The sequence below is a fragment of the Danio rerio genome, chromosome 21, assembly GCF_052040795.2.
Source record: "Danio rerio strain M-AB ecotype USA chromosome 21, GRCz13ab, whole genome shotgun sequence".
NCBI lineage: Eukaryota > Metazoa > Chordata > Actinopteri > Cypriniformes > Danionidae > Danio > Danio rerio.
Window position 1 is genome coordinate 17368876 of NC_141041.1, and position 14688 is coordinate 17383563.

The window sequence follows — 14688 nt, forward strand, 5'->3', positions numbered from 1 at the left end:
ATTGGATAATCTGGAATCTGAGGGTTCGAAAAATATATATAAATATTAATATAAAGTTGTCCAAAATAAGTTTTTAGCTATGTATTTTACTAATCAAAAATGTAATTTTGGTATATTTACTGTGGGACATTTACAATATGTCTTCATGGAACATGAAAACTTTACATAACATTCTAATATTTTTTGTCATAAAACAAAAATGAGTAGTTCTGACTCATACAGTATATTGTTGGCCTTTCCAACTATGATAGACAATACTTTTTGTCACATGTAGAATGTGTCTCGCACGGAGAATGAAGTCACATGCATTGCTTCAGTGTGATTTCAACAGTGTGTAAAAATCATGATGGTTCTTTGGTTCTTGTCTATCAAATCTAATTTCTCTTGGATTGAAACAAAGTCATTCTACAGCCGGATTTTCTTTCTCTGAAAGCATTTGATAGTTTCCTTGGCTCTGCTTTGTCTTGCTAAAATGTCCATCCTGGTAATGTAGATGTTGGACTGAAACAGCTAATGTTAATTTATAATGATGAAGGACAGTGGATTGCTGAATAATAAATGAGAGATGTCAGCTGCTGTCTGGGCTTTCACTGCCTTTCTACACCTCCCTTTCTTCATGTGTTCAATACTTTTCCCCGTGTCATTTCATTTTATAACACATAACTTTATTTGTAAATTAATTAGTTTGGTTTTATTTGTAAAGATGGATTTATTTGGTTGGTACCAACATTTTCAAGTCAATAAGCATCTTTAAAAATATTTTTTCAGAGAAAAATGATGACGTGTTCAATACTTATTTCCCTCACTGTAACCCTTACTGGCAAATTTAAGTCCAACTTTAATGTTCTTACATAATCGATGGTCCTACTGTGTGCAAAACGTTTCAAAAACATATGGGACAAGGTTTTCTGCCAGACAGCTGTCATTGTAAGACAGGTATTGTTTGTCCGAATTAGTAACTAAGCAGTCGGGGCCTTACTGATAGATAGGTCAATTGGATAATGACTCACAGTGTCAGCAGTAGTTTCTCACTGATCCCGGACAGGCTGGCGATGAGACTCAAGATGAAGATGGCAGTTCCCATCCAGACATGGAGAGGTTTCAGAAAGACTCTAAAAGCCAAAGGGGTCCAGGGTAACAAGAAGGCACAAAGACCCCCAAACCACTATTCGGTCAGAGGAGAAAAGCACAGGAGACGATGTCAAACATCATTCCTTTGAAAGCTGTTGGAGTAGAACATACTCACAGAGCTTTGTCAAGCATGAAAATAATTTGACATGTCAGTCATGAGGCCAGTGCTATACCTGCAGAGTGAATAAGACCACTGTGGAGATCCCAATCCAGCTGTGTAATGAATACAGATGAGGGATGTTGTTGCCACGGTGAAAATCAAACGCTGCACACACGCCCAGCACAGATAACACCACAGCCACAGACAACAGCCCTGCATGGGATAACTTACACCTCCATCTGCTCCAGGTCAGAGGAACACGATACAGGACGATGGCTGAAGATGAGAAACAGATACACAGAGAGATGGAGGAAGGCAAACAGAGAAAACTGGTAAAATAAACACTTACAGCAAGTTGTCACCTTGGAATTACAAGGTTCTATTCACGTTCTAAATGATTTTGAGGTATCACACACATTATCATGCCACCATATTACTCCTGTATTACAATTACACTGGCTTCCTATTAAATCACGGATTGATTTTAAGACCTTGATTTTAACCTTCAAAGCAGTGCATGGGCTAGCACCTGTTTAAATCTGTGACCTGGTGACTCTTGCCACCCCAGCCCGCAGTCTTCGTCTGGCATTGGGACTTACCCTGTACCAGCCAAGCTGTGGAATTCACTAGCCATCAGCATTAGGAATGCTGCCTCTCTGGACTGTTTTAAAAACTTTTTAAGACTCACCTTTTTAGTAGTGCTTTTAACTTAGGATGACCAATTTGTTAACTTTTTATTCTATCGTATGGTTTATATTCTTATTATTTTATTGCATCTTTTTATTGTTGTGCAGTTTTGCTTGTCTTGTATCGTTAGTATTTTACCTTGTAGCGCTATGAGTTTAAGAAAAGCGCATTACAAGTAAAATGTATTATTATTATTATTATTATTAATATACATAGAATAATAATTTTTTTGAGTATATAGTTGTACATACACTTACAGGTATACTAAAATAAATTAATTCTTTAATTCATGCATTCTAAAAAGTTTAACATTGGTAGGTAAAATAAATGTTATTAATTAATTAATTCATTCATTCATTCATTCATTCATTTTCTTTTCAGCTTAGTCCCTTTATTATTCAGGGGCCGCCACAGCGGAAAGAACCAAAAACTCATCCAGCATATGTTTTACGAAGTGGATGCCCTTCAAACCACAATTAACATAACTCCATTTTAAATTATTATATTTAAAAGCCTTTAATGAAGCATCATAATAAATAAACATAACACATTGCTTAATGTGACAAATTATTTTATTTTAGAAATAATCTGTTGACATTTCATAATTCTTTAAATAATAGGTTCCTGTTTTGTAAACGGATGTTCACTGTTTATTTTTAGAATACACACACAAATTCACACATTATATGCCATGCAGGGTTATATCATGTGACCCTGGACCAGAAAAATGTCCCAAGTGTATCATTGTTGTATTAGCAACAATACTGTATGAACACATTTTATATTTCTTTATTCTAAAAATTAACAGTGAACATTAGATTACAAAAACTTCTGAGTTTGAAATTGTGAGTGGACTCCTAAAACTATGAAGGAAATCATTCTTGAATATGCTTTTCTACCTCATCTCCACAAAAATGCCTACTGCATAGACAAATAGCCTTTATGACTCACTACACTGCAAATGAACTCTTGCATACGCAAGTTAAAAGACTCTCCATTAGAGCACAGCTGTTTGTGTTTAATTAAATCTGTGTTACATCAATCTGAATTTAACCAACAGTTTATATTCAATTTGGTGGAAAATATCACTGGCTGTATAGCGCACTTGCTGTTGACAGACGTGTGTGACAGATAATATTTCATGTTCCACTTGTACATTCAGGGTCGTAATTCTATATTTGAAACAACTGCTTCTCTGGTCGTTGTTTGGGTTACAAAAGCTTAAAAACTTAAATGGTTTGGGTTGCAATGGCCCTATAATATCAAACTCATACTGTGACGTCCAATCAAATCGAAGTAGATCTACATTGGATGGATTTTACCTTTACAGCTACAAAATTCTATCACAACGCAATTCCATATTAACAATCAAAGAGCATGTGTGAGGTAAGATGTAAACAGATAAATATTTATATAGCGTATTCTGAAGTAAAAGCATAAAAAAACAATCATCTATGACGTTGAAATACAGTAAAATTCAATAATAAACAGTAATAAAATAACAATTTGCTTTTTTGACATGTATATAGGAAGCTGTTTTCACAAAAGTAATTGAAATTAATTTACTAGTATATATAGTATTGAACATGTCATGTTTTTCCTGGGAATAAAATTCTTCTGTTGACAAGGAATTAAACCATATTTTGTTAAAACCCCCAAACAATAATAACATAAAAATTAAACAAAACATTAAAAACTCTGAAAAATTAGTTATGTGTAGTAACAATGAAACAACACAAGGAGAAAGAACTACACTACTGAAATGTATTCAATACTTTAAAGGCTTTTTTTGGTAATATATATTTAAAAATTTAAATAAAACAAATAAGACATATATAAACTATAGAACTAACTATAGAACTATATAAACTATATATAATTCTAAAGTTAGCTCTATAGTTTATATGTAAGTCTTATTTGTTTTATTTTGGCAAGAAAAAAAAGCAGCTTTTAATTTTTTAAGAACTATTTTAAGGTCAAAATTATTAGCCCCTTTAAGCTATATATTTTTTGGATAGTCTACAGAACAAACCACCATTATACAATAACTTGCCTAATTACTCTAACTTGCCTAGTTAACCTAAATAACCTAGTTAAGCCTTTAAATGTCACTTTAAGCTGTATAGAAGTGTCTTGAAAAATATCAAGTCAAATATTATTTACTGTCAAATAATTCTGACTTCCACTGTGTGTGTGTGTGTGTATATATATATATATATATATATATATATATATATATATATATATATATATAGTAATTGTTTTGTAATTATATGCATTGACAAACTTTTTTTTAACTGTAATAATATAATAGTTACAAGTAACTATTGAAATAAATTCTTTAAAAAAATTGTGAGACAGAAAAGAGAAATGAAAATAATATTTTCTCACCATTTCCATACAGCACCACAAGACTCGTCACCATCAGTACTGGGTGCCAGTTAAACTGCAGAAAAGAACCGTCCCAAGCAAATCCTCCCCTCCACGTCCCACTCCACAGCCACACAAAAATCACACACAAAAAACTGAGCCACACACTCAGCAAATAGAAGGACACAATTGAACGCATCTGTGTGTGTAAAGCAGACGGCGGTATAAAGTAAAGATTTCAGAGCAAACAGAATATTAGTCATTTCCTAATGTCTTTTACATTTAGAGCATACTCAATAGCTTTATAATTTTTCAGTAACCTTGAACACTACAACAGTTTCATAACATAAAAGTGCATGCTTCAATTTTTTAATTAAAAAAGATCTTCCATAAACTGTATAATCATTTTAGGCTCATTAAAATCTTACCTTACAATATTTCTGACAGTCAGTGGACAGATTTTTCCCTCCTAAGTTTGTGTCTTTGGCTTTCTTTTATGCGTCCAACCCAAGAGAGATGTTCTGCAAGTCATGGTCATGCTGTTAACTTATTCAATGTCTGTGTAAAAATTTGTGCCGCCTCAGTGGTTGAATAAGAAATGGTATTTGTGTGTTTTGAAGGCTTCAGATTTCTATTAAACCCATAATCATTTAGATTTTTACTAAAGTTAACATACTTGTATTTTTCCCCTCACTGTAAAACCCAACAGCCAACTTTATCAAATGAAATGAGTGTAGTTAACTCAAAATTTGCTGAAAGTTAATTCTACTCATTCGAAAAGAGTTTTGAACTCTGTGTTGAAGGAAATGAGTTAATTAAATACCTCATTATTCAACTTAAATAAAGTAAGTTCACGGTACTCATATAGATTTTTTTTATCTCAAATGGTTTGTAGCAATTGGTTTCCTCAAACAGTTTAAGTCGCCTTAACGTATCAGGTTTTACAGTCCTCAGTTGGTTTGAGTTCTCTTTATTTATTGAGTTTTACTGTGCTCAAATTGCATCGTTACTCAAATTGATTAAGTTTACAGTACTCATTAATATTAGTTTTTAACTTTTAAGATTTGTTGCAATCAGTTTCCTCAAATGGTTTGAGTTACGTTCAAATTTTTTTGTTGGAAAGAGAAGACCTTGGCTTAACCAAAGATGAGCTTGAAGTCACATGACATGTAGTGTTTTTCTGTGGCACGATTTCTGACAGGCTGTCGTTTATTGTTATTTGCTGAATGCAAATGACAACGTCAATAAAAACAAAGGATCAAATTTTGTCAGATCCACAAAAAAATCTGAAACATCACCTCCAGTAAGCTGTGATGACATATTCACAACTCAAATTAGTTTTTATCAAATGAGTTTTTTGTTAATGGATCAAATGTATAAGTTGCCAAATGGCAACACTGTCCAATAGTGGAATGTGCAGTATTGCAATGGGTTAGCTAGCTAGCAAGGTCAGCTGTAATCTTTTAAGTTCTAACAATAACAACATGAATGCCAGTAATATATTGTTGATTAGTCATATGTTAAAGGCATTTGAATTATGGATATAATGGCAATATTTTTGATTATATATAAATACAGAGAACAGTGTATTAGTGAGGACCACCATGTTCTATGATAAGTGAAAGAAGAAAATGAGAGAACTGGCTCTTCCTGCAAATGAAAGTGAGGATAAGATGGGTTTTAGTGACCATGAGAATAATGCAGATTGGACATTTGTTAAGAACAGTGATGGAGACAATTCAGGTAAGTTAGCTCAGAGGCAGATAAGAGAGGCGTAGTATAGTATATAGTATAATACATAAACATTGTTAGCTAGTAGCTACATTATTCTGATGCATCTGGATATATTAGACTTGCTACTTATTTGTTATATTTACTGGAGAAAAAAAAATTTACTTTATGTTGTATGATTATTCAATATTATTATTTTCTCAATAATATTCAGCAGAACATAATGGAACAAATGAAAGCTTTTGGAATATGAGTTGTTGGAAAGTATGTGGTAAGGAGCTATAAGTTATAATTTATAAGTTCTGTGTTCAAGCTTATAATAATGCAACACAAATTAAATAGTTTCAAACAACAAAATTATTAATTATAAGGAAAATTCTACATTTGAAATTTTTAAGTTGAATCCACTGTTGGACGTTGTTGCCATATTGCAACATATTATAAAGTACCTTTAAAAAAAATCCAAAAAAATATTTGGACATAACTTTAAGTCAAGCCATTCTAAGAACAGAAAAACAGTCAGATATTTTTATATAGATTTATCATAATGTGTCAGTAGAGGGTTAAATGTCACATAGACCATTCAAGCACCTGTATTGCCCCCAAAATGGGACTATGTAAATAGCAGAAATCAGTACAGAAATCACTTAAGTCACTAAAGTTCTATTCACAGAACACGTTGTATTCCTAAAATTCTGCACAAGACTTTTGGCCAGCGGAGAAATTAAAATGGTCGTGCCCAACTGAGTCTGGTTCTCTCAAGGTTTTTTTTCTTCAGTCCCATCAGGTGAAGTTTTTTTTCCCTCTCCGCTGTCGCCACTGCCTCGCATGGTTCAGGATTGGTAGAGCTACGCATCGATGAATTGGCTCTTCAGTGTTTGAACTCTCAGTAATGATTAAATCACACTGAACTGAGCTAAACTGAACTGAACTGAACTTAAACACTAAAACCTGAACCACACTGTTCCAGTTACTATGACCATTTATGTGAAGCTGCTTCGACACAATCTACATTGTAAAAGCGCTATACAAATAAAGCTGAATTGAATTGAATTGAATTAAAATGTATTTTCTTTTAGTGCTGTGTCATGAATGAGCAAGCACCACAAAAGCAGTAGTGTCACTCTGATGAAGCGTGTTTTGTGAAATTTACAATGTCATGCTATGTTCTTTCCCATAATAAGCTGTCATGAGAGCAGATAGAATGCAAATGCAACATGATACATCCTTTTAAATTCCAGCAAGAGGCGAATATCTTGAACTTAATCGAAATGACATGTTTTCGCCATGCTGGACAGAATAAGTGGGATTATACAAGAATTGATCTGGAGAATTTAGATGGAGATGAATATAATTTATAGGCTATAATAAAAGTAAACTACTATGTGTCCTTTATCTGCCAGTCACTAACTGGCATTTGCATGACATCAAATACCACTGGCCGGCAACTCTTATTATATTAAAGCAATTGCTATATCTTTTCAGACCACAAGTCATGTGTCATGTTTTGGCTGTTTTTAAATCCCAAAACACAAAGGTCTTCTTTGTGCAGACAGTATTCATAGACTCTAAAAAAGGAACTGATACAAATGCATTTACTGAAGAGAAGTAAAACTAAGTAGTGGACTACAACAACTGAGGATGGTTATGTGCATTGAAGGCATTTACAAACAAACAAGACAGCATGATTATATGTCATAGATTAAAATGGAAGATCCAGAAGGTACGGGCATGCAGAGAAAAACATGCTTAATGCAGATTTCTTTATCGTCCTCATCCTCAATGAACAGTGATATATATTGGCTGTCCTGCCATGGAAGCTCACCGTTTTCAGAAACTAGGATACGGTAGTTTGGAACGTCAGGTCGAAAGCAGAACTTCTTGAATACAGAATCCGGCAGTATAGTGTCTGTCACATCTTGGCCAGCGTGTCTGGTAATGAAGGCTTCAATATCCAACTTCTCTTTGCTGATAAAGGCTCGCACATTCCTGCTACTCCTGTTCTGCACGCTGGTTGTAGCGTTTTTGTTGCCCATTGTTTTCAGTATGCCTGATGACAGTACACATATGTTAAATGCAAAGAAACAGCATTAGTATGAATGTGTAGGTAAAACAGGTGCTTCAGAGCTGAACTGAGGATGTCTTTTAAAACCTAAGTCATTTCCTGGATTTTAAATTAGGTAAGTAAATGTATAAAGAACTGGTTTTCATGTTTTAAAGGGGACCTATAATGCAAAAAAATTATATATATATATATATATATATATATATATATATATATATATATATATATATATATATATATATATATATATATATATATATACTTTTATGAGGGGTTTAAACATCATTGTGTGCTCTATAAAACCTAACAGCGAAAATCACTAAATGAATAAGTTAGTTGAATAGTTTATAATTAAAAAAAAAAAAGTTACTTTGACTTAATGAAAAAAGAGTTATGGCAACTGATAAACTGATGATATTGAGCAGAACCAAATGAGTTATGAATTAATTAATTATAATAGTTAACTCTAATGCGCTAAAAAAAAAATTCCAAAGAAGATTCCTTGGGTTTACTCAATTTTTTAAGTCAATTGGTTGTAAACAATTAATTTAGGTTGAGTTTAAACAGACTAATTAAGTTGAACATTACTAAATTTAATTTGCATGTTTAAATTCAACTGATAAATTGTTTGCAATCATCATTTTTCAGTGTGCTTGAAGTTAATTTAAATTGTTTGTTCTAGCTTTTGTCTATAGCAAACAATAAAATAATTTAAACAAGATTATAAAGACCTAAAATGGAGGCTCTTTTTGATGTCAGTGGTTAAAAACTAACTCAATGAAACAGTGCATAGTATCTCAGAAACAAAAAAAAATAGTTTTTGTTATTCAGGCACAATTAGGATCAAAAGCTCATAAAGGGCCAGTTTTAAAGAGTTATAAAACATTATTTGTGGGTTATTTTGAGCTGAAACCACAAATTCACATTAGTCTTATGGACGGACAGATGGACGGACAGATGGACAGACAGACGGACAGACGGAAGGATGGATGGACGGATCAAGCAAAAAACAAACAAGTTTTGGGTGGCGTACAGACAGACAGACAGACAGACAGACAGACAGACAGACAGACAGACAGACAGACAGACAGACAGACAGACAGACAGACAGACAGACAGACAGACAGATAGATAGATAGATAGATAGATAGATAGATAGATAGATAGATAGATAGATAGATAGATAGATAGATGAAATGACTCTGAAATTATGAGCTTTGCACAATTATTACTATAATTATCAGTAAACATTGTTAAATCACATTTGTATTTCAAATATAAATGTAAGAATGAAGGGTAAATGTTCTTTGAGATACAGACATTGCAGAAATTATATAATAGCAACTATTGTGTATTAGACCTAAGGTCAGCACTGACTTCACAGTGACTTTAGATTTGATATTACACAATTGTGATTGTAAGGGGTGAAAACAAAAGTCATAGGACCCCGTCTGTGACCACCGCTGACCTCCATCTGGGAGATAAATTGGCTTCTATTCTTTGGCATCTTGTTGGCTATAACTGAAGTGTACGCTTTGATTATTTTCATTGCTTTCTCTTTGTTACTTGTCCTCACACTCTCCACTTTCCTCTATGTCCTCCTTGAATAAGTGTTATTTGACTTTGTTCATGAAGCAAAGGGTACCTCAAAAATGAAAGGCCGTTCTTTCTTTTGTGCTCCTCAAGTCACAAAACAGAAAGGCAACAATATTTCTCTGATCAAATGCAGTGCTTTTATGGGCACCCTTAAAAAAACAATGGCTCTCATTCTCATTTGGACCTCCTTTTTCATTCTGTTCAAGGTCACAAAAAATTCAAATGCTTAGTGCAGTGTTTCTCAACCTTGTTCCTGAAGGCACATCAATATTACATATTTTAGATAACTCGCTTATCTGACCCATTCATTTCAGGTTTTGGAGTCTCTTCTAATGTTTTGATGAGTTAATTCAGATGTGTTTGATTAGGAAGAGTTTGAAAATGTGTACTGTTGGTGTGCCTTCAGGAACAGGTTTGGGAAATACTGTTCCAGTGTACTACATCAACACAGTAGTGAAGAAATCTAAAAAGATAAGAAAATGATTTGGTCTTGCAATTGTTTGCTCCAAATCTATCATAATAACATAATTCCTACCTCCACGAGTGCAGAGTTTCAGGTGCGCTTTCTGTTCTCAGTTCAGGTCAGATAGCAACTGTGTCAGATCCCTGGAAGACGTTTTAAATACTTTGAATACAGATCGCCTGCACACATTTATAATAACATGCAAATGTCAAGCAACACTTCATTCTGTCACATGTGCACAAAGGCCTTTCATTGCTGGAAGAAGAGAAAAGATAACAGCACTGTCTGGGCATCCATTGTAAGTGTATTACAGGACATTTGGGACCTTTATACTACAAGACCTACAGTTCAATATTATAAACATTTTAGCAATCGATGCATTCAATGGGAATCTAACATGACCTTCTTGTAATTTATAGTGCTAAGCTCTATTCAACAAAACAACACTATGGGAAAGCAGAAAAGAAATACGTGTATACACGAGCTGCGGTCACACTGGACTTTTCTCCCTATAGACCTACATTCATACGCAAGTGAATGCATCAGACCGGAAATGCAAGATCGTGCGACAAGTTTCGCAGTTCGCTGCGTTGGAAAGTTCAAGCTTGGTGAACTCTGACCTGCGAAATTTCATCACTTGACTGAGTGTGACCAATCGAGGATCAAAACATGACCTCTCTGGACAGAAATTTAAAATATGGAGCAATCGCTCGCTTTTTAAATGTCTAAATATTGTTTAATCTCACCCCTTTCCACAGCGTCAGACTACAGAACTTTGCAAGCTCAAGCTCAAACTCAAGTGTGACCACAGCTTAATTTAGAGATGATCATGTGCTTATGATTGACTACAGCTGGTCCCGCATTAACTATCAGATGATTTACCAATCAGATGAATCCAAACGCACATAATAAAATTTAAAAAAAAAAAAAGTCACTTCTTACCTTAGTCATCTTTCCCTAGGGTACTCCGGTTTCCTCCCACAGTCCAAAGACACAAAGACATGCAGTAGAGCTGAATTGAATAAACCAAATTGGCACAGTATGTAAGTGTTTAAGTGGGGATTTACCACATAGCCATTTGCTGCTATGGTTGGCGGTTCATTCCACCGTGGCAACCCCTAATAATCAAGGAATAGGTTGAGCGAACAAATTCAGGGGAGTTCTCGAGACTCCTCAGGTTCCTATGTGTAGGTTCAGTAAATTTACTTTTATGACAGAGTAAGTTATATGTATTGCCTTTAATGTGAAATAACTGACCATAAAGATAGGAGGCTGAGAAAAAGCTCATTTTAGAAGAACATTTGAGATGACACTTAAAGGTTTTTGCTTCTGAACTCTTCATTTGCACCACTGTTAATGTGTATAAAGGAGTCAGTGGCAGAACGCAGTCAGTCATGTGTAGTCATATACAGTATGAGTGCCAGAAAGCAAAGATAAGAGCTGCTCACATTCGCTCAGCTGCTTCCACACAGCTGTTGAGAAAGAGCCACGATGAGGCTACACCAGCTTCTCAGCTTCGCCTCAACATGCATGTACGTGTGGGGTGCGATTTTTCGGCCAGACCACCGTAATGAAAAGTGGAGCCCTTGTGAAGGGCACTTTTACAAAGGATGGGCCCACGTTCTGCTGCTTCTTAAAAAAGCTTCTGCGGACTTTTGCTGCAGGTGCCATGAAGAAAAATGTGTTTCCATTGCTAGCTTTCCAACCTTAAAGTTTGTGCCAGTTTTCTGGGCATATCAAATAGGCCATTTGGGGGTCTCCGATTTATCAGAGCAGGATCTTCTGAAGAATATCGCGACATGGTTTATATCCCCAACGGTAAGGTCTTGCTTTTTATTCTGTTAACATGTCTCTTTCATAATAAAAGTAAGCATAATGTTATCTCTAACTACAATCTGCTGTTATATATATATACATACATATATTAATGAAAACTTTTAATAACTCCATTTGTATTTCATGTAGCCAACATTTTGCTCAACTATTCTTTTAAGCACTTTTTAGATTTACATTTCTGTCAGATATCATTTGACAGATAAAAGCATAAAGTCAAGATGAAAAAAAAATCCAATTTGCATATTTAAAGTGTAATTCAAAGCAGTATCAAGTGACCAAAAAGAAATGATGTGCTTGCTTTTTGAATATTTAATAATGAATTAATTATTAATTTCTTAACTATTACAGTCTAGAACTAAGTGCGCTCTTGTAAAACGCAGAGCTTAAAATGAGATTTCTTAATTTTTCTGTGCCCTTTTTTTTTTTTTTTGGCTCCTGACAGGTAATTGGAGATCTGCTGAGAGGAAAGATGCACGCACTCCCGCTTCGAGTCACATCAAAACCGTCCTCATCAACCACACATGTATTAAGTGGTGTGTATCATCTCAATGAGAAACACATGGATAAACTGGGCAACTGGCAAAGCGCAGGATACATTCGCTGGATCACGTACCACCACACAGATAATAAAGGCTTTACTTTTGAAGGGGCGCTTGTCCAAAACAGTCAGGACAGATGTAGGTGGAAATGGATGAAGTTAAAGCAACTGATCGCGATCCTTTCTGGAGTCTTCATGGCCAAACCCATGCAAAACCTCTTCGATCATAGAAACATGGGACATTTCGACTTCAAAGGCTTAGATGAAATTCCTGATGGCTTCGAGATCTGGGAGTATTTAGATGCTGTGATGCCGTGTGTAAAAAAAATGCAAGTCAAAAAAGCAGAACAGAACACAACGACTAGCAAAACCCCCTCAACATCAGACAGGATGGCAGGCATTTGCTCTGTGCTCATTCACCGCACCAGCTCCGGTCTGAAGAGATGCCTTGAGAGGGTGATGTTAGAAAAAGAAGAATACACCACCTCTTTATCGTTCTTGCATTCCTCAGTCAGTGGAAAACCACATAATGACAGGTCAGAGTATTGGACGCGAAGCCCTCTTCAATAAAACAAAGTCAATAATCACAGCAAATACACCACAAAAAAGACACAGCACAGTTGAATTCATTGCAGAAGAAAACATTCATTTTGGCTATTGATCTGAACCACTTAGTGTAGGACCTGCAGGATGAGATAAATAACATGTATGAAACGGCACAGAACAATCATGGATAAAAAAACACATCATACCAAAATTTCAGGTGCAATTTTACCAATAGGAAACGTGCGCTGTTGATTCTGTCTTATATGAAGTTCATTATTTCTCTGAGTTAGGGCTCAATTGTTTATACCTTTTTGCCCCATTCCATTTGGAAATATCATCTTTTCCTTGCTTGTTGACATATTGTAATTGTTATAAATCAATGTTTATCACACTATCATTAAGTCAATTTAAAGACAATAAGTAAACTACTGTATGTAGATGACTTTTTGTGTCTGTGACTTAAAATGACAAATAAATCACTTTTAAATCAAACCTTTGTAAGTTTCATAATTATCAATACATGGGGAAATACACATGACGATTGGAAATGCAATGGGGAACACATAAAATGTGAGGAAATGTAATTGATTGTTCGCCTAACCTGATTTCACAAAGAAGGACAAGTTCCTGGATTATCATCTACACTCACCGGCCACTTGATTAGGTACACCTTAGTATTACTGGGTTGAACCCCCTTTTGCCTTCAGAACTGCCATAATAATTTGTGGCATAGGTTAAACAAGGTACTGGAAATATTCCTCAGAGGTTTTGCTCCATATTGACATGATAGCGTCAAGCAGTTGCTGCAGATTTGTGTGCTGCACATCCATGATGTGAATCTCCCGTTCCATTACATTCCAAAGGCGCTCTATTGGATTGAGATCTAGTGACTTTGTAGGCCATTTAAGAACAGTGAACCCATTGTCATGTTCAAGAAACCAGTCTGAGCTGATTCCCTTTATGACATGGCGCATTATCCGGCTGGAAGCAGCCATCAGAAGGTGGGTACACTGTGGTCATAAAGGGCTGTGGTATTGACACAATGTTCAATTGGCACTAATAGGCCCAAACTGTGGCAAAAATATCCCCCACACCATTACACCACCACCACCAGCCTGAACCGTTTATACAAGGCAGGATGGATCCATGCTTTCATGTTGTTGATGGCAAATTCTGACCCTACAATGCGAATGTTGCAGCAGAAATCAAGACTCATCAGACCAGACAACGTTTTTCCAATCTTCTATTGTCCAATTTTGGTGAGCCTGTGCAAATTGTAGCCTTGTAACGAGTGGTTATTTGAGTTAATGTTACCTTTCTATCAGCTCAAACCAGTCAGATTTTTCTCCTCTGACCTCCGCCATCAACCAACAAGGCATTTGTGCCCACAGAACTACTGCTTACTGGATATATTCTCTTTTATGGAAACCCTAGAGATGTTTGTGCATGAAAACCCCAGTAGATCAGCAGTTTCTGAAATACTCAGACCAGCCAGTCTGGCACTAACAACCATGTCAAGTTCAAAGTCACTTAAATCAGCTTTCTTCCTTGTGAATATGATCAAAAGCTGTATTATGCATGCCAGGCCAGTAGTTGGTGATGTCGCTTTTACCGCCTACCGGTTC

General features: G+C 35.3%; 2 protein-coding genes across 5 annotated transcripts in view; one reads left to right on the forward strand and one right to left on the reverse strand.

Annotated features, from left to right (window-relative positions):
• cyb561a3b (cytochrome b561 family, member A3b) overlaps positions 1–14688 on the reverse strand; it is a 64516-nt gene that overhangs the window by 5336 nt on the left and 44492 nt on the right. The window contains exons 5-11 of one of the 4 annotated variants that reach the window (XM_087300098.1): positions 11086–11261; positions 10216–10322; positions 7845–8069; positions 4717–4846; positions 4310–4487; positions 1305–1507; positions 1011–1165 (exon numbers count right to left, since the gene is read on the reverse strand). In XM_087300098.1, coding sequence (XP_087156224.1) covers positions 1011–1165; positions 1305–1507; positions 4310–4487 — 536 coding nt within the window. In that variant the 5' untranslated portion in view covers positions 4717–4846; positions 7845–8069; positions 10216–10322; positions 11086–11261. 4 annotated transcript variants of the gene reach the window in all.
• On the forward strand, positions 11534–13553 carry LOC141379833 (uncharacterized). Its single transcript, XM_087301003.1, has 2 exons — positions 11534–11961; positions 12422–13553. The coding sequence occupies exons 1-2, from the start codon at positions 11635–11637 to the stop codon at positions 13085–13087; spliced, it is 993 nt and encodes a 330-aa protein (XP_087157129.1). The 5' UTR covers positions 11534–11634; the 3' UTR covers positions 13088–13553.